At 41.7% G+C, this 25583-nt stretch overlaps 1 protein-coding gene across 1 annotated transcript; it reads left to right on the top strand.

Annotated features, from left to right (window-relative positions):
• Positions 1-1114: 1114 nt before the first annotated feature.
• Positions 1115-24564, top strand: LOC133244043 (P antigen family member 2-like). The gene is made up of 5 exons (XM_061410724.1): positions 1115-1249; positions 20241-20320; positions 20795-20933; positions 21304-21453; positions 24110-24564. The coding sequence occupies exons 2-5, from the start codon at positions 20249-20251 to the stop codon at positions 24238-24240; spliced, it is 492 nt and encodes a 163-aa protein (XP_061266708.1). The 5' UTR covers positions 1115-1249; positions 20241-20248; the 3' UTR covers positions 24241-24564.
• Positions 24565-25583: the final 1019 nt, after the last annotated feature.

The following is a 25583-nucleotide window of genomic DNA, read 5'->3' as shown; positions in this document are numbered from 1 at the left end:
CCCAGTGGCCAGAAGGCCCAAGGGACCTGGCCTTCATCACTTCTGTCACCCAATCTCCTCGCTCTCCCTCCATCATGCTGTGCCTGTCACATTGCCCTCCTCACTGTTTTCATACACACTACACAGGGTTCTACTCCCCAGCTTTTCCACTGGCCTTACCTCTGTCTAGGATACTTTTCTCCCGGATAGGCATATCTCCTCTAGGCTATTGCTCAAATGTCACAATCTTAGAACTTCCCTGACCACTCTTTCTAAATATCACCCCTTCTCTCTATTTCACTATCCCTATTTAATGTTAATCGTGGCAGTTACAAACACCTGATACATTACTTGTATTTGGGGACCACAGGATCCCAACAGAATGTAAGCTCCACGAGGAAAGGGTTGATTTTCTCTTTCTTAACACACAGAGTTGTGCTTGACACATGCTTTGGAGAGAATGAATGAATGATGGAATGAATACACAAATTTAAACTTGCTGAGAGAGGCATAGCTAGACAGGCTGAGGATCCTGCTAGGGAACATATTCAGGGATGACAAGATGGTGACAAAGCCATGGTCTTTCTCTCACCTACGTGGTGGTGTCCTTGGGTCCACTCGGCGTTGACCCCTTTCCTAATAGAATGGAAGGTCCTGTTGTCTCTTCCACATATTACTCGCAGTCAGCGACAGAGGGCTTTCCCAAGCCAGGCCTGCAGATCCCAGTCGGAAGCTTTATCTATCATGCTTCTTGGGGGACTGTGCCTGGCTTTCCCCCATGAGACCTATTCTGTACTGAACAGGAAAGCACAAACAAGCACAATGCCCAGCACAGATAAAATGCTTTCAGTGTTCTCTGTTAGACAATGATCCCCATAGAGATGTAATCTTCAGTTTTTGAAGACTTTTTTCTGAGTCCCAAATTGCAGGAATCTGTGGGGTTTTCCCCCTAACCTTGCCCTTCTGCCCTTTGTGGATTCTCCTGGAATGGTCCACAGGCATCTATATCCGCTGTTCCCCAATCCCACCAGCAAGGGCTGCAGAAGATGAAACAGTTCTGTCCTGGGATGTACCACTGAGGGGTAGCGGTAAGACCACCCACTCTGAAAGGTACCATCAGGAGAGGGCATGTGACAACAGAGAGAGGGTCCCCTTACACCGCGTCGGGCACGGACCGCAGTTCCCTGCAGCGGCACTCATGGCGCCACTGAGTCCATCCCCATTTGCTCCTCTTCATCTTCCCACTGCTTTCGAATCCGAGTGGACACAGGTATTAAGCGGAAACTTTCTTTGGCTCTTTTTCAACTCCACCCCTTCGTTGGTGGGACGACTACAGAGCCAGAGACTGGCTGTCGGTTTGGGTGTGGAGTCAGGGAAGCGTTCTGGGCAGTGATTGGCCACTGCGTGATTGCAGGCAGTGTGGTCGCAGACCTGGAACTGAGGGCTAGAGGCGCCTGTATACACATGCGCCTGCGTTGGCGTGCGCGACTTTTCAGAACATACAATTTTCCTCCGAGTTTTATTGCTTTTCCGAAAGGGGTCGAATAGCTTAGTGGCGAGGTTTGGCGCAGTCGCTGGCTGTGCATGGTGACGGCGTTTCATTCTTGTTTAGCTCTCGCTCAGTCTGGAACTTGTGGCAGTGCACGGTCATTCACACAAATGCATGCAATTCATGTCCAGGGAGAGGTCCCTGAGTTTGGTGTCTCTCCCTGGAGAATAACCTGTATCTGGCAGCTTGGGATCGTGTATAGCTACGTGTGACAACACAGGTGCTGCTTGGGTACATTTGATCTCCATGAGCCTTTGGGCGGGGTTGTGAGTGATGGCATATTTGATCTCAGCGGATTTTGTGAGCCATAATACAAAGCCTCAAGGATGTGTGCCTGTATACCAGGATGTGCATCTTTGGAGCTTGCTGGCTTTTCAGTCTCTGGGTGTGAGATCTCTGTGTAGGCGTCTGCACCCCAGAAAGTGAGATCACTGAGTTTGGATTCTGGGTCCGAAGTTGTGATGCCTCTGTGCTGCTTTAAGGATGGGTCAGTGTAAAGGTGTAAACTATCAGCTGCTTGGGGATCTATGCACAGGTTTCAAGTTTTTCATTTGTCTGGGAACTTTATCTTAAGATTATATGATGTTCTTGGGTTATTAAAACGTCTGTCTTTCTGTTTAGGGGGTTTTGTGTTAGGTCGGTAAGTGTCCCAGTGGTTTGGGAGTCAGTCTCCATGATGTGAAGTATCTGTGCAGTTTTCATTTGTTTCTGTCTGGAAGACTTTGGTCTGTTTGGAGGGTCTTTGTCACAGTGTGTATGGTTATCGCCTCAGTTGTGTTTGAGGGTCTGAGACGAGTTGTGTGCTCTCTGTGCAGAGATTCAGTGAGCTCTTTTTGGTGTCTCTGGGTATCTATCTGAGCTGTTTGGAATCTTTGTGTTAGATGTAAAACCTCTTATGTTCTTGGCTGTGAAGTCTCTGTCCAGGAACTGAGGATTTGGAAGCTGGCAGATATGATTCTGAAGCTTGGAACCTGACATGCTGACTGTGTTGTTGAGTGTATCACTTGTCTCCTGAAATCTCAGTTTGTACCATAATTAATACAATGGGGCCAGTGCCCATCTTGGAGGGTACCTATGCATCATACCAAAGTGTGTAAAGGGCCTGGCTCCAGACTGTCCTTCAGCAAATGTTTTCTGAGAACCTGCTGTAGACCTGAGCACTATTGGAGGAGTTTGGGACAGGACAAAACCAACCAAGTCTCTCATTTCATAGACTTGGTGGTCAGTAAATAATCAAGGGTGGCAGGCAGTATGAAGAAAGATATTGTTAGATCAGGGTAAACCGTGTATGTAGGTATGATGTTATTATTTTATTCGAGATAATGAGGGAAAGACTCCCTGAAAGATGGCAAGTAAGCAGAGATCTGGAGGAAGTAAGGGAGCAGGCTGTGGGGTTACCTAAGGGAAGAGCATTCCAGGCAGAAGGAACAATAAATGCAACAGTCCTGGCATGGAAATCTACTTGGCGTGCTCTTGAATGTCAAGGAATCCTGTGATGTGCTGGGTTTGGCATGTAGCTCTCATTGAAAGGGGCCTGATGCTGCTGTTTCTGTTTCTCCTACAGTTTGTGGTCTTCTGCATTTCTTAGATGAAGTACTTAAGGCTCCAACATGTGCCTGCACCTTCTCTCCTACCTAAACTTGAAATTAGAGTGAAACCTTCTGGTCCATCATGAGAGACAGAGAGCTTCAGTGTAGCAGCTACAGGGATGATAGCATCCACGCTGAATGTCAGCCAAGCAGCGGACATCAGTTATAATCATGGGATTATGAGGCATGGGAATCACGCCTCATAATATTGCTCCCCTTGATGGAGGGCAGGACTTAAGAAGGAGAAAGGAAATGGGGCAAAGGAGAGAGGCAGGAAGGGGGAGCTGGAGGACAATGAGAAAGAAAACGAGTGGTTTCATCACATTGCTTGGATTTGGCCCAATTCACCTTGATGAAATGATTGGATTAGGAAATGTGGAATCTGTAACCTATTTCTTTCCTTATATTGGTGAGTTTTGTCTTTGGTTATCTTTTTTTTTATTCTTATGGGTGGAAACTTATGAATTCATATTGACCTTTTGAAAGAGCCAGCTTTGGGTTTTGTTGATTATCTATATATTTTCTCTAATATCTGTTCCGATCTCTATTTCCCTTATTTTGCTGACAGTCTCACTACCAATGGGGTTTAATAAAGTCCCTGAGAGTTTCCCAAGTGTAGTGAAATCTCACAGATTCTGGGGCACTCTTGTAGACGCACTGAGTGAGAGTCACTGAGTGTAGATCATGGACTCTGCACTTTTTAAAAGAATTCCTCAATTCTGATTGACATGGACAACTTGTCTAGGCACTACCGGAGCAGAGGCATGGTCTTATTTTGCCTGCTGCCTGGCTCTGTCTCCATTGAGAGCATGTGACAGGGGTTTCCTGCTTTCTCTGATCCACAAACCAAAGACCACCAGTCTAGGAGACTCAATGACATGCTGTCTGCTGTACTAAGGAGGCTCTGAGACCATCGTGTCTACAAAACATCCTGATGCCAGTCTTGTCAAGCCTCCATTTGAAAGATTTCTGAAGAAATCAGATTTCCATTTACTGTGCATTTCTATGATGTAAGATCAATTTTTGTTATGTGGTAGCTGTTATTGTATATATTTCGCTGTAGCTGTTGGATCTTACCCTTGACTGAATAAATACAGAACGCCCAGAGTTTTCCACAGTGCATCCAGACCTGTGGCTCCCTTACTGCTGGGCGACACTGAACAAGTTATGTAGTGCCTCTGCGCCTCATTCCTCTTTTAACCACATGCAAACACTAGCTTCGATTAAATTTAACTACTTCGTGGGGCAATGTAGACCACTGACCATGTTAAGACATGAGAAATTGTCAGGACAGTACGTGCCATGTGGTATGTTCCAAGTCAATTCTAACTGTTGTCATTACTGTTGTTAATATTATTGCTCTTCCACATTTCCTGGAGATTGTTCCAGAGACACAATGTGAAGACCACCTTTGACACACTGCATGGACCTTGCACTATCATTTCAGGCCTTTCAGGGCCTCAAGATTGGAGTGTATAAGGTATGAGGGAGGGTTTTTTTTTTTTTTTTTTTAGCACAGTGAGTATCCCCCTCTTCTTATGGGGATATTGTGAAGCTTAAAGGAAATATTTGGGTTTCATCATGTCATCTTATGAAAAAGTTTAGTGAATATTCTATGTGAAGTTAGACATCTAATGACCTCTTCATAGGATTTGCATCATGACGGGAAAGCAAGTGGTCACTGGACAGTTATAGAACATGAGTATAAAAATTTTTAAAAACATTGCCCAGGGAAATTAAAAGGCCAAGAAACCTAATCGCATGGCCTTTTTTTGCCATTATTTTTATCAAGTCTAATTCTCAATCAAATCTGAAGATCTGAATCTGATGAAGATATGAAAATGTTAATAGTCAAACGATCATCAGTAATGCTTTATTTCTTGTGTAGTTTTCACATTTCCAGTTTTGTTGTGTTTCTTATTTCTTCCACTAATACTCATGATTGTTTATTCCAAGGGTGATGATATGAACATTTTCTGAGGTAAATCATGAGGAGATGTTCAGCTGTGTTTTGGGATGCAGAGTCTGAAGACAGGGGCACAGATCAGAGACGACACAGATCAGTTGGGATTGGGGAGGTAAAGGCATGGGGGCAGGGACATGGGGATATGAGTACAAGCAGAAACGGAAGTGGAGAGCTCACCCTTCTGGATCGTGCTTAGCTCTCCATAGGTACACAATGTACATATGTACTCCATATGTACTCAAATGTCTTTGAGTACTCATAGCAACACTGTAAGGTGAGCATTTTTAATGCTATCATCCCTTTCTGCAGTTGAGGAGCAGAGACACAAAGACATTAATGGGTGAATGAATTTGTACAAAGTCACCTAGCTGGCAAGAGCTGAGACAGATTGGTGCCCAGGACAGAGAGAAACAGACAGGCGTGGTATCTGACTCCCAGTCTGGAATACAGTGCAGTGTCTAGTCTACTAGACAGATCAGATCTGTCTAGTAGACAGAAGGCAGATCAACATGTCCATCCGCATGAAACACTATGATGGATCTGCATATGGATTGAACACAGTTTCTCCTAAGTGCATGAAAGTCCATGGGGTGTCATGTCAACATGCAAAGCTCACAGAGAACAGTTCCTAGTCCATAGCAAGCTCTAAACATGTATTTGCCGAGACAGACAATAGTGGAGCACCCTCATCATTCTGGAAAGTAGCATAACCATAGAAATAATGTAATGATAAACAGAACAACAAATACAATATCATGAAGACATTACCTCACCCATCTCCTAATTTTTTAAAATGCAGATTCGACCTGAAAGGCAATAGACCACGTGTTAAATTTTTTTTCTCTTAAGTGTGGCATTCTAGATACTTTCCAAATAACATTTTATTAATATTTTAATTTGTTGTATCTTCATTGTTACATAGGCAGTCTTTCTATTATAATTGAAAGATGGACTTTCTGAAAACTCGTTCTCTTCAGGTATCTTGAGGTTTCAGCATAAAAAGTTGTGTTGGTATCCCTGCCAGGTGAAAACCCAATCGGCACACTGAAGTCAGAAGTATGATTTTTGGTACAGTAGGTAGGGGGTGGTAGGGGAGGAGAGAGGTCCTGATGGAAGGTTAGCTAAGCCTGCAAGTGTTGTGAAAAAGGTCACTGACTCTATAGGCCCAAACCAAACAACAACTCACAGGTCCCTAGGAAGACACTGGTGTTCTATCCACATAAGTGTCTGTGTTAGGACTTTCAGACCATTGCTCTTTTGGCTCCCATGATGCATTGGGGCAGCTTGTGACACTTATAACACAGTCCTGCTTTGACTCAGGCTGTGGATGAGAGTCACAGCCTCCCCTGCAGCACCGCCCCTTTTGTGGGTGATCTGGAGCCCTTTTTGTGATGTCTGGGAGTTGACAGATTCTGACGGGAAACGAGGAAGAAAATACATAGCGCAGGGGGTACATGCACCGTCCTTGATAGAGATGCAGCTGCAGCTTGTTACAGTAACCAGTTGGGGATGAGAAGATTTGATTTGGTGACTCAAAGAAGAAATGTGGAAGTGAACTCAATGCAAAGGGAGAAAACATATTAAGAGGGGCTAAACAGCTACGATTCCCATTTCTGTAGCAGGCAGGGTGCTCCATTACTGTTGTGAGAAGGCTCCATGCTCTGAGCTCTGGGAGGGAGTGATGAGTGTTCTAAGGACCCGCCATCAACCCTAAGCAGGGGGCGCTGAGTGTGTAAAGACATAAGTCTCAGCCTTTAGCACTGACAGACACAGAAACTTCTTAGCCCTGTTGAAAGTGGGGCTGTGGCACCTTCAGTTCAGTTCAGTTCAGTTCAGTCGCTCAGTTGTGTCCGACTCCTTGTGATCCCATGAATCTCAGCACACCAGGCCTCCCTGTCCATCACCAACACCCAGAGTTCACCCAGACTCGTGTCCATCGAGTCAGTGATGCCATCAAGCCATCTCATCCTCTGCCTTCCCCTTCTCCTCCTGCCCCCAATCCCTCCCAGCCTCAGAGTCTTTTCCAAGGAGTCAACTCTTCGCATGAGGTGGCCAAAGTACTGGAGTTTCAGCTTTAGCATTATTCCTTCCAAAGAAATCCAAGGCCTGTCTCCTTCAGAATGGACTGGTTGGATCTCTTTGCAGTCTAAGGGACTCTCAAGAGTCTTCTCCAACATCACAGTTCAAAAGCATCAATTCTTCAGCGCAGGGAAACGCAAAGGTAAGGTGGTGGTGGTTGTTCGTTTTCAATCGCTGGGCCGTGTCCAACTCCTTTCACGAGACCCCATGGACTGTAGCACCCCAGGCTCCTCTGTCCTCCACTATCTGCCATATTTTGTTCAAATTCATGTGCGTTGAGTCGGTGATGCTATATAACGATCTCATCCTCTACTTCCCCCTTCTCCATTTGCCTTCAATCCTTCCCAGTTAAAGGTTGTTCTGAACCATGAAAGACGCCGGGATTCTTGGCCTCTGGAGGAGAAGACTTCATTCCGGGGCCAGAGACAAGCCTTGATCACTCAGAGCTTTTGTGTAATAAAGTTTCATTAAAGTGTAAAAGAGATAGAGAAAGCTTCTGACATAGACATCAGAAGAGGGGACAGAAGGAGTGCCCCCCTGCTAGTCTTTAGCTGGATGTTATATAGCTACTAGCAGTCTGCTAATTAAAGAAAGGCAATGTCTCAAGACTCAGAGAATGGCACCAGGCCCCTCACCCACAACATGCATTTTGAGATAACATTGGCGCCAGGTGAGTCATCCCGGGCCATAAAACAATTGACTTGAATCTTGAAGAAAGGCAGATTTCCATACAAATATATAGTTTCATTGACGTACATTAGAAGAACAAGGTATGAGTTTAACATACTGGTTTGTCAAGTGGGTTCTGAGCCTTTAGGCAGAACCGCCTTGAAGACAGAGTCTAGGGTAAATGCATAGAACATTAACATAGCTTAAGACAAGCATTTCCATAAGAAAAATGCATTGGTTAGCCCAAGGCTTGAAAAAAGTGAAGTTCAGGTGGAACCAGGTGTCATTATGGCAACACAAAATTTGAAGAGAAATCTCTTTTTATATTTGTATAGAGAAGGAGAAAAAAATAACACTAGTTTGTTTCCTCCTGCCGCTTAAGAGAAAGATAAAAAATGTCCAACACTTGCAGCCTATTTCCTCTGTTTGGAGACCCCTGGCCTTCCTGCCTGTTACCCTCTCATTCCCCTCTTTTCTTTTAGGAGAATTATGTTGCCTAGGGAAAGGGGAGTAATTCTCACTCCATAACTTCTTCTGAGCTGATAAGGGGCATTGTCCCTAAATTGGTGAGGCAACATATTGTCCTAACCCTCATATTGAGGGTCTCTGATCCAGGGGTCCCAAGAAGTAGCTGGAGGAAGCTGCAGCAGTCGCAGGAGTTTGAGCAACCATTTGTAAATTAAAAGCCATCATGCGACTAGAAACAAATCCAGCTACACAGTTACAGGTGCAGGGAGCAAACAGCAAAAACAGAACAATCAGAATTATTGTAATCAAGATAGTTTTCCACCATGGGGAACTAGTTAATGTCTCCCAAAGTGAGGCAATTGAGGCTTCAGGAGCATCCATAGCCTGAATCATCTTGTTCATGTGTTTAGTAAAATGAGTACCATTAGTGCTCATATCAGGTATATATGTACAGCACTGGGTATGAATAATGGCACAAGTTCCTCCTTGTGCAGCTGTCAGAATATCTAAGGCCAATCTGTTTTGTAAAACCACCTTTCTAATTTGTATTTGTTCAGCATTAAGAGCTGAAATAGAGACACAGATGTATACAACAGGCTTTTGGACTCTGTGGGAGAGGGAGAGGGTGGGATGATTTGGGGCAATGTCATGGAAACATGTATAGTATCATATAAGAAACGAATTGCCAGTCCAGGTTCAATACAGGACCCTTGGGGCTGGTGTACTGGGATGACCTGGAGGGATGGTACGGGGAGGGGGGTGGGAAGGGGGTTCAGTATGGGGAACACGTGTACGCCCCTGACAGATTCATGTTGATGTGTGGCAGAACCAATACAATATTGTAAAGTAATTAGCCTCCAATGAAAATTAAAAAATTTTAAAGAAAAGAGCTGAAATAGATTTTTGAGAATCTTGTAATGCCTGTTGAGTAAAAGTAGTCAAAGCATCCACTTGGAGCATAACATCTGTAGTTCCCAGAGAGGGAACAAACACTGCAGCCAAATAATCACACCAGCGAAATGCAGATCTTGCCCACTGAGTTTAAGGTGTGGTAAATTAGCAGGCTTTTCTGGAAGCTCTGAAAATATGAAGCCGTGAGTAAAAGCTAGACCTAGGGTGCATCTCCCTATCCAGCCAGGAGGAAGCCATGCCCATAGGTAGGAGCCACATATCCAAGGGTCCCATTTGGAGCAAGTCAGCGTGACTGAGATATCCAGTCCCAATCAGTGCCTGGCCAGGCAAAGGGAGGACCTGAACTGGGGTTGGAAAATTCAGGAATGATTACCTTGCATATTTCCTGAGGCAAAAGTCCCAATTGTTTTCAATCATTATAATTAAGTTGTTGTATTTCCATACAAATTGTGAAATTATTTGTTCTAGCTCTGTGAAGAATACTGTTGGTAGCTTGATAGGGATTGCATTGAATCTATAAATTGCTTTGGGTAGTATACTCATTTTCACTATATTGATTCTTCCAATCCATGAACATGGTATATTTCGCCATCTATTAGTGTCCTCTTTGATTTCTTTCACCAGTGTTTTATAGTTTTCTATATATAGGTCTTTAGTTTCTTTAGGTAGATATATTCCTAAGTATTTTATTCTTTCCGTTGCAATGGTGAATGAAATTGTTTCCTTAATTTCTCTTTCAGTTTTCTCATTATTAGTGTATAGGAATGCAAGGGATTTCTGTGTGTTGATTTTATATCCTGCAACTTTACTATAATCATTGATTAGTTCTAGTAATTTTCTGGTGGAGTCTTTAGGGTTTTCTACGTAAAGGATCATGTCATCTGCAAACAGTGAGAGTTTTACTTCTTCTTTTCCAGTTTGGATTTCTTTTTCTGCTCTGATTGCTTTCACAATTTGTATAGAAATACAAAAAGCCTCGAATAGCCAAAGCTATCTTGAGAAAGAAGAATGGAACTGGAGGAATCAACCTACCTGACTTCAGACTCTATTACAAAGCCACAGTTATCAAGACAGTATGGTACTGGCACAAAGACAGAAATATTGATCAATGGAACAAAATAGAAAGCCCAGAGATAAATCCACGCACATATGGACACCTTATCTTTGACAAAGGAGGCAAGAATATACAATGGATTAAAGACAATCTCTTTAACAAGTGGTGCTGGGAAAACTGGTCAACCACTTGTAAAAGAATGAAACTAGAACACTTTCTAACACCTTACACAAAAATAAACTCAAAATGGATTAAAGATCTAAACGTAAGACCAGAAACTATAAAACTCCTAGAGGAGAACATAGGCAAAACACTCTCCGACATACATCACAGCAGGATCCTCTATGACCCACCTCCCAGAATATTGGAAATAAAAGCAAAAATAAACAAATGGGACCTAATTAAACTTAAAAGCTTCTGCACAACAGAGGAAACTATTAGCAAGGTGATAAGGCAGCCTTCAGAATGGGAGAAAATAATAGCAAATGAAGCAACGGACAAACAACTAATCTCAAAAATATACAAGCAACTCCTCCAGCTCAACTCCAGAAAAATAAACGACCCAATCAAAAAATGGGCCAAAGAACTAAATAGACATTTCTCCAAAGAAGACATACAGATGGCTAACAAACACATGAAAAGATGCTCAACATCACTCATTATCAGAGAAATGCAAATCAAAACCACTATGAGGTACCATTTCACGCCAGTCAGAATGGCTGCGATCCAAAAGTCTACAAGCAATAAATGCTGGAGAGGGTGTGGAGAAAAGGGAACCCTCTTACACTGTTGGTGGGAATGCAAACTAGTACAGCCGCTATGGAGAACAGTGTGGAGATTCCTTAAAAAACTGGAAGTAGAACTACCTTATGATCCAGCAATCCCACTGTTGGGCATACACACTGAGGAAACCAGAAGGGAAAGAGACACGTGTACCCCAATGTTCATCGCAGCACTGTTTATAATAGCCAGGACATGGAAGCAACCTAGATGCCCATCAGCAGATGAATGGATAAGAAAGCTATGTTACATATACACAATGGAGTATTACTCAGCCATTAAAAAGAATACATTTGAATCAGTTCTAATGAGGTGGATGAAACTGGAACCTATTATACAGAGTGAAGTAAGCCAGAAAGAAAAACACCAATACAGTATACTAACGCACATATATGGAATTTAGAAAGATGGTAACAATAACCCTGTGTACGAGACAGCAAAAGAGACACCGATGTATAGATCAGTCTTATGGACTCTGTGGGAGAGGGAGAGGGTGGGGAGATTTGGGAGAATAGCATTGAAACATGTATAATATCATGTATGAAACAAGTCGCCAGTCCAGGTTCGATGCACGGTACTGGATGCTTGGGGCTGGTGCACTGGGACGACCCAGAGGGAGGGTAGGGGAGGAAGGTGGGAGGAGGGTTCACGATGGGGAACGCGGGTATACCTGTGGCAGATTCACTTCGATATTTGGCAAAACTAATACAATATTGTAAAGTTTAAAAATAAAATAAAATAAAAAATAATAATAATTAAGTTTTTGGCTAACTTCTGGGGATGGCTCTATTTGTCCCCAGCATATATGGTCAGTAGACATTAGATGTCCTTTTTCAGGAGTTAGCCATATAACCTCATATCATCCCATATTTGATAAATGTCAGGTACAAAGCCACTAGATCTAGACCCATTTACCTTATGTGTAGTGAAATAGTCATAAAACCAAGACAATGTAAATCAAAATTAAAAGCCACGTTATGTCCATAGTTAAAGTACAAAGTGTTGCATCAGTCCATCTTAGGGTTGTTAGATGTCATCAGATTAAGAAGAGGTATCACATATGATTGTTGTCGAAGGTATTCGCAGACTTGGAGAAAGTCTTTTCCTTGAAGTGGAGATGTCCACCATGGGAAGCCTTCCACTGATGAAGAGGGGAGCACTCTGCAGACCCAGCAGTTAGACTGATTGTGGAATGCAGCATAGGAGTGAGCCCAGGACAGGAAGGCATTGTCTTGAGGATCAAATGGCAAACTCAGGATTTTTGGAGTCAGCAGAAGTAGGCTCATACAGAGTATCAGGCCCATCTGAAAAGTACAAAGTCAGAGCATAGAAAGTAAAGACATAAAATGACGTCACTTAGTTCTGGTCAGGGTGCCACCTCTTAAACTTGAGTGTGATGCACCGACGAATCAATTCCTGGCACTTTGACAGCTGTGGGAGAAGAAAGAATAAGCTGGTAAGGGCCTTTCCAGAGGGATTTGAGGGATTGGCCCCCAGATCCCAATGTTTTTATCTGGACCTCAGTTCCTGGCTGAAATAGAGGCTTGCTTGACTCAGAAGCTGGGTCAGGAGTCACCTTCCGGAGTTTCGTTAATGCCTGTTGAAAAGCTGAGAGCTGAGTTACATAATTAGTTAATTCTAAGGCTTCAGGGTCTATAACAATGTCTGTGCGTAAGAAAGGCCTTCCATAAATACATTCAAAGGGGACAGCCCCTCCTTTGGGGGGACAGTCCCAGCCCTCATTAAAGCTATGGGTAGAACTTTAATCCAATTGTCCTGTGTCTCTTGAGTTAATGTGCACAGATGTCTTTTGATAATGTCGTTAGCTGTTTCAACCTTTCCTGAGGATTGGGGTCTCCAGGAACAGTGTACGTGACATTCTATTCCTCGAGCTTCGGACATCCCCTGAGTTAGAGCCGTTTTAAAGGCGGAGCCATTGTCACTCTGAAGCCTCCGTGGCAGCCCAAACCTGGAGATAATTTCATGGATTAAAATTCTTTTAACCTCCTTAGCCTGTTCTCTACGACAGGGAAAAGCCTCAATCCATCCAATAAAAGTATCCACCCAAGCTTGTGAGCAAGAATATCCATTAGCTTGTGGCGTATGAGTAAAATCAGTTTCCCAGTCTTCTCCAGGGTATTTTCGACTTCGTTGTAATCCAGATTTTGCTAGCTTTTCAATATTTGGGTTATTTTTCTGAAAAACTTAACATCTTTTGATAATGTCCTTTAAAATTTTCATTACATTTTTTACCTTCAAACAAATGAGAAGCCATCTGGTAAGTACTCTCTTGAGAAACCTATATGCAGGTCAGGAAGCAACAGCTAGAACTGGACATGGAACAACAAACTGGTTCCAAATAGGAAAAGGTGTATGTCAAGGCTGCATATTGTCACCCTGCTTATTTAAATTATGCAGAGTACATCATAAGAAATGCTGGGCTGGACGAAGCACAAGGTGGAATCAAGACTGCTGGGAGAAATATCAATAACCTCAGATATGCATATGACACCACCCTTATGGCAGAAAGTGAAGAGGAATTAAAAAGCCTCTTGAGGAAAGTGAAAGAGGGGAGTGAAAAAGTTGGCTTAAAGCTCAACATTCAGAAAACGAACACCATGGCATCTGGTCCCATCACTTCATGGGAAATAGATGGTGAAACAGTGGAAACAGCGTCAGACTTTATTTTGTTGGGCTCCAACATCACTGCAGATGCTGATTGCAACCATGAAATAGAGAGGGTAACAGGCAGGAAGGCCAGGGATCTTCAAACGGAGGAAATAGGCTGCTGCAAGTGTCAGACATTTTTTATCTCTCTTAAGCGGCAGAAGGAAACAAACTACCGATATTTTTTTCCTTCTCTATACAAATTTTAGAGGAGGTTTCTCTTAAAATACTCTGTTGCCATAATGACACCTGGTTTCACCTGAAGTTAACTATTCTCAAACCTTGAGTTAATGCATTTTTCTTATGGAAATCTTTGTCTTAAGCTCTGTTAATGTACTATGCCTTTACCCCAAACTCTGTCTTCAAGTCGGTTCCACCTAATGGCTCAGAACCTACTTGATAAACCAGTATGTTATACTCAGACATTGTTCCCCTAATCTATGTAAATGAAACTATTTTTTATGGTAATGTGCCCTTCTACAACATTCAAGTCAATCGTTTTATGGCCAGGGATGAATCCTCTTGTGACAAGATTATCCCAAAATACATCTTATGGTTGAGGGGCCTGGTACCATTCTGAGTTTTAAGACATTCCTTTCTTTCATTAACAGACTGCTAGTGACTATATATAACATCCAGCTGAAGACTAGCAGGAGGGTACTCTTTCTGCCCCCTTCTGATGTCATGTCAGAAGCTTTCTCTATCTCCTTTATACTTTAGTAAAATTTTATTACACAAAAGCTCTGAGTGATCAAGCCTCGTCTCTGGCCCTGGAATGAATTCTTCTCCTCCGGAGGCCAAGAATCCCAGCGTCTTTTCCTTCAGCAACAACCTTTCAAAAGTAAAAGACGCTTACTCCTTGGAGGGAAAGTTATGACCAACTTAGATAACATATTAAAAAGCAGAGACATTACTTTGGCAAAAAAGGTCCGTCTAGTAAAGGCTATGGGTTTTCCAGCAGTCATGTATCTATGTGAGAGTTGGACTGTGAAGAAAGCTGAGCGCCAAAGAATTGACGCTTTTGAACTATGGTGTTGGAGAAGACTCTTGAGAGTCACTTGGACTGCAAGGAGATCCCACCAGTCCATCCTAAAGATCAGTCCTGGGTGTTCATTGGAAGGACTGATGCTGAGGCGAAGCTCCAATACTTTGGCCACCTCATGCAAAGAGTTGACTCGTTGGAAAAGACCCTGATGCTGGGAGGGATTGGGGGCAGGAGGAGAAGGAGACGACAGAGGATGAGATGGCTGGGTGGCATCAGTGACTCGATGGACATGAGTTTGGGTGAACTCCTGAGTTGGTGACGGACAGGGAGGCCTGGCGTGCTGCGATTCATGGGGTCACAAAGAGTCGGACACGACTGAGCGCCTGAACCGAACTGAACTGACCTGAAGTACTCTCTACACCTAAAGGAAAACTCTGGTGTAAACCCTTAAGAATTTTCCATTGAGTATTTTCAGGAATTATTAATCGTCCATTCCTCAGACTGTAGCCATCCTTTATCAGTAATCTTTGCTCCTCTTCTCTCATATCTTTCTAATTTTTCCTCAGTATATTGTGGGTTTTCCTGCTACACGAGACCTGTCCAGATCAAAGGCATCTGCAGTGAAGCGGTTTCCTAAAGTGCCGCTTTTCTTGCTTGACAGTCAGCCAGCTGATTACCTTCAGGTACTTTATTCCCATCCCTGCTGTGCCCTTTGCAATGCATAACAGCTACTCCTTTAGGACAATATATAGTAGTCAAAAGTCTCTGCACCTCTCTGAAATGCTTAATAGGTTCTCCTGTTGTCCTTTTACACTGTCTTTCTTTCCATATTGCAGAATGAGCATGTAAAGTCAAATAGAATACTTAGAATCAGTGTAGATATTTGCTCGCTGCCCTTTGCTTAACTCTAGAGCTCGGGTCGGGACAAGGTGATGGCACCCCACTCCAGTACTCTTGCCTGGAAAATCCCATAGATGGAGGAGCCTTGTAGGCTGCAGTCCATAGGGTCGCGAAGAGTCGGACACCACTGAGCAACTTCACTTTCACTTTTCACTTTCATGCATTGGAGAAGGAAATGGCAACCCACTCCAGTGTTCTTGCCTGGAGAATCCCAGGGACGGGGAAGGCTGGTGGGCTGCTGTCTATGGGGTCGTACAGAGTCGGACACGACTGAAGCGACTTAGCAGCAGCAGCAGAGCTTGGTTCAGAGCCACAAGTTCCGCTAACTGAGCACTGGTTCCCTGGGGGAGAGATTTTGCTTCTAAAACCTGTTCAGCAGTCACCAGGGCATAACCTGCATTACGCTTCCCATCCTGATCACCAGCATCAGGGTCTTTTCCTGTGAGTCAGCTCTTCCCATCAGGTGGCCAAAGTATTGGAGCTTCAGCTTCAGCATCGGCCCTGCCAGTGAATATTCAGTTGGTTTCCTTTAGGATTGGCTGTTTTGATATCCTTGCTGTCCGAGGAATTCTCAAGTGTCTTCTCCAGCACCACAAACCGAAAGCGTCAATTCTTTGTCACTCAGCCTTCTTAATGATCGAACTCACACATCTGTACATGACTACTGAAAAAGCCATAATTTTGACTATATGGACCTTTGTCGGCAAAGTGATGTCTCTGCTTTCTACTATGCTGTCTAGGTTTGACATGAGCTTCCTTGGTGGCTCCGTGGTAAGGAATTCGCCTGCATGGGTGTACCTATGGCTGATTCTTGTTGATGTTTGACAGAAAACAACAAAATTCTGTAAAGCAATTACCCTTCAATTAAAAAATAAAGTGGGGAAAAAAAAGAAAAAGAATCTCCCCGCAATGCATGGGATGTAACAGTCATGGGTTTCACCCCTGGGCTGGGAAGATGCCTTGCCATGCCCCATGGGAGGAGGGCATGGCAATCCACTAAAGTATTCTCGGCTGGAGAATCCCATGGACAGTGGCACCTGGCAGGCTACGGTCCATGGGGTCATAAAGAGTCAGACACGACTGAAGCAATGAGCATGCATGCATACTAGCTTTGTTATGGTTGTTCTTCCAAGGATCAAGTGTCTTAATTTCATGGCAGCAATCACCATACACGGTGATTTTGGAGCCTCCAAAATTAAATCTGTCCGTGCATCCACTTCCCCCCTTCTGTTATCCATGAAAGGATAGGACTGGATGCCATAATCTTATATTTTTGAATGTTGACTTTTAAGCCAGCCTTTTCACTCTCCTCTTTCACCCTCATCAAGTGGTTCTTTAGATCCTCTTCAGTTCCTGCCATTAAAGTGGTATTATCTGCCTGTCTGAGCTTCTTGATATTTCTACCAGCAAACTTGATTCCAGCTTGTGAGTCATCCAGCACATCATTTCCCATGATGTGCTCTGCATGTAAGTTGAATAACCAGGGTGACTCTATACAACCTGTCTTACTCCTTTCCCAATTTTGAAACGGTCTGTTGTTCCATGTTTTATTCTAACTGTTACTTCTTAACCCTCATACAGGTTTCTCAGGAGACAGGTCAGCTAGTCTGGTACTCCCAGCTCTAAGAATTTTCCACAGTTTGTTGTGATCCACACAGTTAGAGGCCTTGAGGTAGTCTAGTCAATGGAGCAGAAGTAGATGTGTTTCTGGAATTCCCTTGCTTTCCTGATGATCTAATGAAGGCTGCTATTTGATCTCTTGTTTCTCTGCCTCTTCAAAACCAACTTGTATATCTGGAAGTTCTCGTTCCATATACTGTTGAAGCCTAGCTTGAAGGAGTCTACTAACTGGAGGCTTCAGAAATATGGGACAATCTAAGCTTGAGAAAGTGGAGGGTATGAATGAAGCCCAATGAGAGAGACAAGAAGAGGATTCTCTACTTTCCATGATGTTAGCAAGCTGGGCAAGGGCTAGGCCATACTTTCAAGTTCTTGTGTAGGACAGTAGCCTTTATCTAGAAAGTCATAAACAGTTCTGCAACTGTAAGAGAGGGAGGGAGAGGGCGGTGAGTGGGAGACAGGCACCCTGAGTGGATGTGAGAGACCCGTTAGAAGGGGGTTGACAATTAAATGGAGGGGGGCTTTGGACTAGAGCAGATGTGGTGGACATGGGAAAAAGTAGTTGCATTGGACATTTTCAAAGTAAAATGGACAGAACTCAGCAAGAATGTTGAATTGACGTGAAGAGACGGAATTGTAAACCTGGTTAAGACCAAGTTTCTGTGTACTGTCATAAGGGTACAAAGGTGTCTTGGGGAATCCTGGAAGTTGACCAGGTCTGGGAAGAATTTCAAATAAGACTTTTATGTTTATGAACTCAAGGTCTAGATGGATACAATAACCAGTATTTACATACTTAAAAGATCCTTTTCCTTTTTTTAAAAAATGAGAAGTACTGAGATATAATTTATATACAATAGAAGTCAATGCTTTAAAGCATTACCGTTTGTCGAGTTTTGACATATGCATGCCATTGTGTAAATGCTACCACAATAAAAATGTAGAAAATATCCCATTGATTTGAAAATGCTCCCTTGGGCTATTTGCATTCAGACTCCTTCCTCCACTCCTATACCCTGGCGACCACAGATATATTTCTCTGCCTATAGTTGTGCTTTTCCAGAAATCCATTGACAGGAAATCATATAATACATAGCTTTCTGCGTCTCACATCTCTCATTGGCAAAGCTGAGATGCATCCTTGCTGTTACATGCATTAGTAGTTCCTTTTAAAATGACTGTGTAGTGTTCTTTTGTACGAGTAAGCTCTTTTGTTTTTCTTTCTTCTATATACCAGTTGTTCAATAGTTGGGCTGTTTCTAGATTTGGCTATTAGGAGCACATGAGTAGAATATTTGAGTAAAGGTCCTCGTGTGAACATGTTTTCCTTTCTCTTGGGTAAAATTAAAACTCCTAGTAAGTACGAAAATTCCTGCTATAATAGAATAAGAAGAATGTGCTACTGGAGAAGAGTGCAGAAATAGCTACAGAAGGAATGAAAAGGCTAAGCCAAAGTGGAAACAACACCCAGCTGTGGATGTGTCTGGTGGTGAAAGTGAAGTCCGATGCTAAAGGAACAATACTGTATAGGAACCAGAAGTATATTCAGAGAAACTAGTTACCAGTTCAGAGATTTAAATGTGCAGTGCACCAAGCAAAAAGTGGAAACAGAGGCATCTATTTATGTACTTATTCCATGGAAGTGAGTAAAGCCACTGGGAGTATGACGGAAGAAGGAAAACCCAGAAGCAGAGAAGGAAATGGTTCATTAGAGCACGTATAAAAATAGGTATTAAAAAAAGTAATATCTATTTCTGTCATGACTGTCTTTCTGAGACACATTCTCCACTAAGGGTAACCTGGGACTACCTATCACCACAGGTTGTGGATGCATAAGAAAGACTGCACTGGAAGGAAAAAAAATATAGCCTTCAAGCACCTTTCTCATCCTCCAGAGACCCTGCGGTTCCAGGACTCTACCTCAATGGCGGGAAAACTGCAACCCTGCACTGCACAGGCTCAACTCAGTGAGTATGCGCAGTGTGTGCGTGCGCATCCGTTGCTGTGCATGCGCCTTGGTGCGCATATGCTTCCTGAGCGTTCTGTGAGGAGCGTTGGACCTGAGACGGGTCTGTTTATTCAGTCCTGGTTCTTTCTCACTATTTGAGACTCACCAGGTGGGTTCACAGGTCTGTCCTGTCTGGCGTTTAAGTGTGTGTGCGTGTGAGGGGGAGCCAGCGAGTTTCGCGCGGGTCCGGCAGTGCGATCTAGGGCTGTTGAGGAGGAAGGCCCTCAAGGTAGTCATCTTTCTCCTCACAAGTGTTGCGACGCCATACTTCTTGCCTTGGTGGCGGGAGAGGAAGGGCAGTGGGCAGAGGAGGGCAGGGGGTAGGATGATGGTGGGGGGAGACTTGGGGGTGCTATTTGAGATATTTGGTTCATTGGGGCCCTGGAACTGACGACAGAGCACAGAATCTGGGGCCAGCAGTGGGACCTGGGCAGGGGGCGGGGTGGGCGATTAAGGAAAGGCCTAGAAACCGGACCGCAGTGGGGTTGTGACTGTATCGCGGATTTTGTGGTAAGGTGCCAAGAGAGAAGTGGACCGGTTGCTCTGTATGCAGCCTCACCTCAGCCCCAGACACTGAGAAAATCGCCATAGTCAGGCTGTAAAGACTGAGCCTTTCTTCGTGTTCCAACTGAATTCCAAGGGAGTTGGGGAAAATAGGTCTGGTGAATAGGAGTGTGACATGAGCAGTAGTCCTGAGCTTTTGAATTCCTAGCAGTATTTCACTAAAGATCTTCATGATGGAGAATTCTGTTGTGAAATCAAACGTCCTCACAAAAATTCAGCCTTCTTATGTACCTTAAGGTGATTTCTCCGCCAGCTTTGCAAAGACACAAATGGCTTTGCAAGCGACTGTATTTGGTGTAATTGAAATGCATGTACACTCATACTTAACCAGAGTTTTCTTTCGAAAGTATTTTCACATTAAAAAAAAACAAGTCAACATAAGGTCATAAAAGTGATCAAATGTAGCTATACTCTTAAATACATTTTCTAAATCACAATATTCTGCTTTCAGGGAGAAATATGAGTGGGCAAGTGGCATCAACATTGGGACCTACAAAGCAAGATTGCTCCCAGGTGGATGAACCTGTAGTTGTGAGTAACCTTACCATTTGGTGTTTTCTATTAGCACAAGTTTATTTTTGAGAAAATGATGTTAAGTAGTACAAATGCGGTGATAAAGGCCTTCCATGCTGATAAAGGGTGACACTTTGTCTTAGGAAGGAACATTGATCCAGATATACTATAGTCTGGCATTGCCTGGATGATTATACTGTTAAATTCCCTGGAAATGTGCCCAGTGACTCCCTCCTCCTGCTTATTAACAACAGGCTGCATACTTCCATCCCAACATAGACTTAAATAACTTCCGAAGTCTTCCTGGGTAACTCTTATGGGAGCTAACTCTTCTCTGTGGGAAGAGTAACTTTATTAAAAGTAAGTACATAGTATTGTGTTGGGAAAATGTTGTTAGTTTTAATTATGATCAGATATATCTATGTATTATGTATATTTATGCTATTAGATGTATTAACAAAAAAGTTTTTATTTGCATGCACTCTCTACTAGGACCAGCAGCCCAGTGTTGAGCAACCTCAACAAGAGGAACCGCCAGCTGAGATTCAGGATATCACACCTAGAAAGGAGGAAGTACATGTAGAGGATCCAGTGAATCGTGATGAAGAAGAGGAGAAGGATCCCTTTGAAGGTAAAGTGTATCTGTGGGTCATGCCTTAAGACATAACCAGTAAGAAGAGGAAAGGAAACATTAGAAAAGGACTTCAGACAGTTCCTAAAAAACTGAGGAGAGTATAGTTTGCAGGTCAGTGTGGTCGCTCAAATTTTCCCTTGTTTTCAAGACAAAGAGAAGGGGGCAACTAAGTTGTCTGAGGACAACCCTGGAAAAGGAAAATGGTAATAACATTCAGAAAATTCTGCTTTCCTTTTTCTCCAGCAAAACATTCCCAGAATAATGCTCCTGAGGTTCTTATTCATCACATTTTTAGCATACTAACCTAAGGCTTTTAAATCATAACACCGAGGGAATGAATATCATCATTATATTGTATGCTTTACAGCTGAATTGATGCATTTTTTTAAAGATTCTGGCCTGGAAGCTGATCTCCAGCAGTTGGCTCTGGCAACGACTGGGGGTGAATGTGGAGATGCTCCTGATGTCAGGGAGGAGGTTGCATCAAATACAGAGCCTGTTGAAATGCCAGAATCAGGTATGTCATCCATTCAGAAAGTAATTTACGTGGTTTCTGTTTTTCAGAATATTATATCTTTACTAATATACAGGGAACATTACTATTATTTTAATAATAGAGTTCACATATTCTTTGAAAGATAGTTCAGACCCCAGATGCCTGAATGCCTGACTTAGAGACTTTCAAATAAAGAAACAGAGAGGATCAAAGCCATATCGAATTGAAAATAGGAAACCGTTTTCTTCTCTTGAGTATAAGTACTTTAAGCAACAGCTAATAATTTTCAGGTTATTTTATAATTTCTGCTTGTAGCAAATATGGAATGCATTTATAATAAATATCAGTTTATATGAAATATGCTTAGGCATCCAAGTAGGTTCTAGTACCAGCTTTAGCATAATGTGTGTGATTCTGTGAAATCCCTTAACTTCTAAACTCAACTTTACTCATGTAAGTTGTGAATTCAGAACAGATACACGACGATGCTGATTTTTCAATGCTAATTTCTGCATTCTCTGATTCTCTTTGATGGAATGCATACAAGAATACTCTGTTTTGTATGATGTATTTATCATAAAATATCATCTTGAGTCAAATTATAACAGGGGAATTGAGATTTCATTTTCTGACGGGGGACACATGTCCACCTGTGGCTGATTCATGTCAATGTATGGCAAAAACCACCAGACTATTGTAATTAGTCTCCAATTAAAATCAATTAATTAATTTTTTATAAAAGAAAATGAGCCAACATTCTTCTTGATGTTTGTTAAATTCTCTCAAATTCTGAATTCTCTAGCTCTTTAAAAAATAGTTGCATTTTAAATCCTTTCCCCAGGGAAGCATGAAATGACTGGATAACAAAATGGCCAAAGATAGTCTAGTTTCCTGTTTCTGTGGCTGATCAAGTTGAGAGAGTGCATTTAGTCAGTGATATTCAAGGCAGGTGTGAGTAAGATACATATGCTAAGCACACTACCTGCCCCCACGTTTGGTCTTTTTTTGGGGGGGGAGGTTGCTTATTTTAATTGGAGGATGATTACTTTACAATACTATGAAGGTTTTGCCATATACCCCACTCTCACTCTTAAAGAACTAATAAAAATCTGAGCCTCGTGATATAATCATCTCTAACCGTATCCAGTATGTTATTTTTCCTCTTTGATACATGAGTTTAAAAAGTTTTGAAGGCCAAAAATTGTAACTCTAGTTCTTCCCGCGTAATCAACTTAGTATCTTTCACTTACCTGTTTTCCAACTTGCTGGCAATGAATTGCATGGTGCTGATTTTAAAGGAGGAACTTCATAGTTAGGGAAGAATTTACTGTGTATTAGCCTTCTAAATATTTTCACTTTACATTTTTTTTCCATTTCATTTGAACAATTAGATGAAAATACAACTTTCAGATGACATTCAAGTAACTACAGAACATGATTAAAATGTTCTCATATACACATCTTAGCCCTAAATATGTGTGGTATTTAAAAAGAAAAATACATAAATTACAAGGTACATAAATATAAAATCCTACATCCAACATAAAAGGTAAGAAAAAGAGCAACAGAATAAACCTAAGGGAAAAAGAAAAAGATATTTATTAAAAGACAGGTATGAAGTGTTAGGAAGAGGAAAATAAACTCAACTAATAAATAAAGACAATGTCCTAGCTTACATAATTTTTAATATATATATATACAATCACACATTTTTTAATATTCTTTTCCATTGTGATTTATCACAAGAGATTGGACATTAGTTCCCTCTGCTATATAGTAGGACCTTGTTGTTTATCCATTCTGAATGTAATGGTTTGTATCTGCCAACCCCAAACTGCCAGTCCATTCCTCTCAGTTTACATCATTGTGAAGCAAACGGACAAAGCCCAAGTACACATAATTAGAAATATGAACAAGACACTAACAGTTAGTATATTACAGAATTAAAACAGTATAATCTGGAACTCAAATATTTTCAGAATATTGATGAAATGGCTAGTAGGGTAGAAAAACAAATATTACTTAATATACCTCACAGTAACTAAATAACTAAACATCACAAATACCGTGGATGAACTTTTGAAATTGGTTGGAGTTTTCTCTCAAAAGCCATTATCATTTAGAAACAAAAAAATCTGCTTTTCCAGATTTTCTTTCTCTCTTCCTACTTGCTTTTCTCTCTCACTCATACTCCCTCTTGCTCTCCCTTTTCTTCTCTCCTTTTTTCTTTCTTTCCTTTTTTTTTTTTTTTTTGGTGTGGCTGTGAGAAACACACCTATTTCTGCTTCACATTTTGATGTCACCATGTCGCCAGTGATAGTAAGGACTTAAAATTAGTGTCAGCATATAATGTATTATACCAACTGGAATGCTTTCCAGGGTGAAAAGAAACATTTAGAATTACATGAGGGCCACAGGTAAAAAAGGGGCAAATGTTTAACCGACTTAAAACCACCGTATCAGGGATAAAGTAGAACAAATGAAAATGTCTGCAGTTTTCGACAGTAGAGAAGAAACAAATGTAATACTGGCCTTTTTATTTACTTCACTTAAGCAGTAACAGAGATAACAACTGTTTAGCTATCCTATATTCGGAATATTATTTCAAACCAACGCATTTAAATGATACTTTTTTGGGATTTTTTGTTTCAGTTTTTGTGTATTTTGTTCTCCTTAGGGTGCTTTTTGTTGTTACATATTTTACTGAATGTGTACACAGTTTTGCCTTCTACTGAAAACTACCTTCTGATAGGTTCCGTTGATTTCATTTGTTCTGAACTCGGTGTCCTTCTTTTCTTGTATAACTAGGAAGAGTAGTGCGTTTTTAAAAATACTGGTAACCTGCCTGAAAAGTCTATAAAATCTCTAGAGAGGATTAAATGAAGGTAAGCCGAAGGTCGCCCTTAGTGTTCCTGTTTTAGTCCATTTTATAAAACTACAACTGCAGTGAACTTTGTATACCTGTCCTGTCATCGAAATAAAGTTCTGCTAAGTAACTTTTTTAATGTTTATATTATAGGTGAAGGGCAGCCATTTGCTTGAAAGAAGATAAACTGAAACCATCTATGCGGCTCTTATTTTCTGTATTTGACTATTAAAGTTCGGTCAATAAAGTTTCATTTTCTACTTGCACATTTTTTGTTAAATTTATCCCTGGGTATTTAATGTTATTGAAAATTCATGGTTTTTGATTTTTATTGTCTAGTTGAGGATGTATGTAGAGATAGAATGTCATATATAGATTTTCTGTCCAACAATTCCTCTAAATATGCATATTAATTCCACAAATTTAGATCTAGATTATTTTTGCTTTTCAAAATATACTATTATATTTGAATATCAACAGTTTCTACTGGCTTAAACCTTAAACCTGTCCTCATTTTTCAGCATTGAACAAACCTGGCCAGAATAGTCTTGACTAAAGCAGGGGATAATCGGCATTTTTCCCAATAGGAAATGAAAAATCTTCTCCATTTCAACCTGTTTACGTTGCTTTTTTGTAGATATACTTTATCAGAGTAAGTTCCATTCTATTCCTAGTTTGCTGTCTTGAATATCGATTAATTTTTATCAAACACTTATATTGCATCAATTGTGATGATCATAGAATTGTTTTCCCTCCATTTTTCTACTAATGTGAATTGCATTGGTAACCTTATACATGTAAACCACCCTTGCACTTCTAGGGTTAAAAAAATTGGGTCATAACATATTCTTTAGGTGTAATCTACATGTTAATGCATATACATACATATATATACCCACACATAAAAAATTCATAAAAGCCTTTGGTCTTCTCTTGAATAAATGGGTTTACAAAATGTGCCACCCAAATCTCATACGGTGTCCCTGATGAAATCATTGACAGGGAAACATTTTTAAAAACTTAATGTATTTGTATTGTCCTATAGAGAAATGGAATGCCAAAGCCATTGTTAAAGGTTGTAGGGAGACAGGAAAAGAACTGCTGTCAAATTCCATGGCAAATGGCACAGCATATCTTTCACACATTTCTGACTTGCCTTCCAAGTTTTTTTGGGTTCAGGGAGAGAACAGCCACAAACATCTTTTCTTCTCCATGATGTCCTCCACTGGCTTGATAGTCACCAGATCTCAGAAGCCCTCCAGTTGGCTGTCTGTGTGTGTGTGTG

The sequence above is a fragment of the Bos javanicus genome, unplaced genomic scaffold (assembly GCF_032452875.1).
Source record: "Bos javanicus breed banteng unplaced genomic scaffold, ARS-OSU_banteng_1.0 tig00002795_1, whole genome shotgun sequence".
In the NCBI taxonomy this organism is placed as follows: Eukaryota; Metazoa; Chordata; class Mammalia; order Artiodactyla; family Bovidae; genus Bos; species Bos javanicus.
The sequence above is the reverse complement of the archived record's forward strand: the minus strand, read 5'-3'. Positions and strand labels throughout refer to the sequence as shown.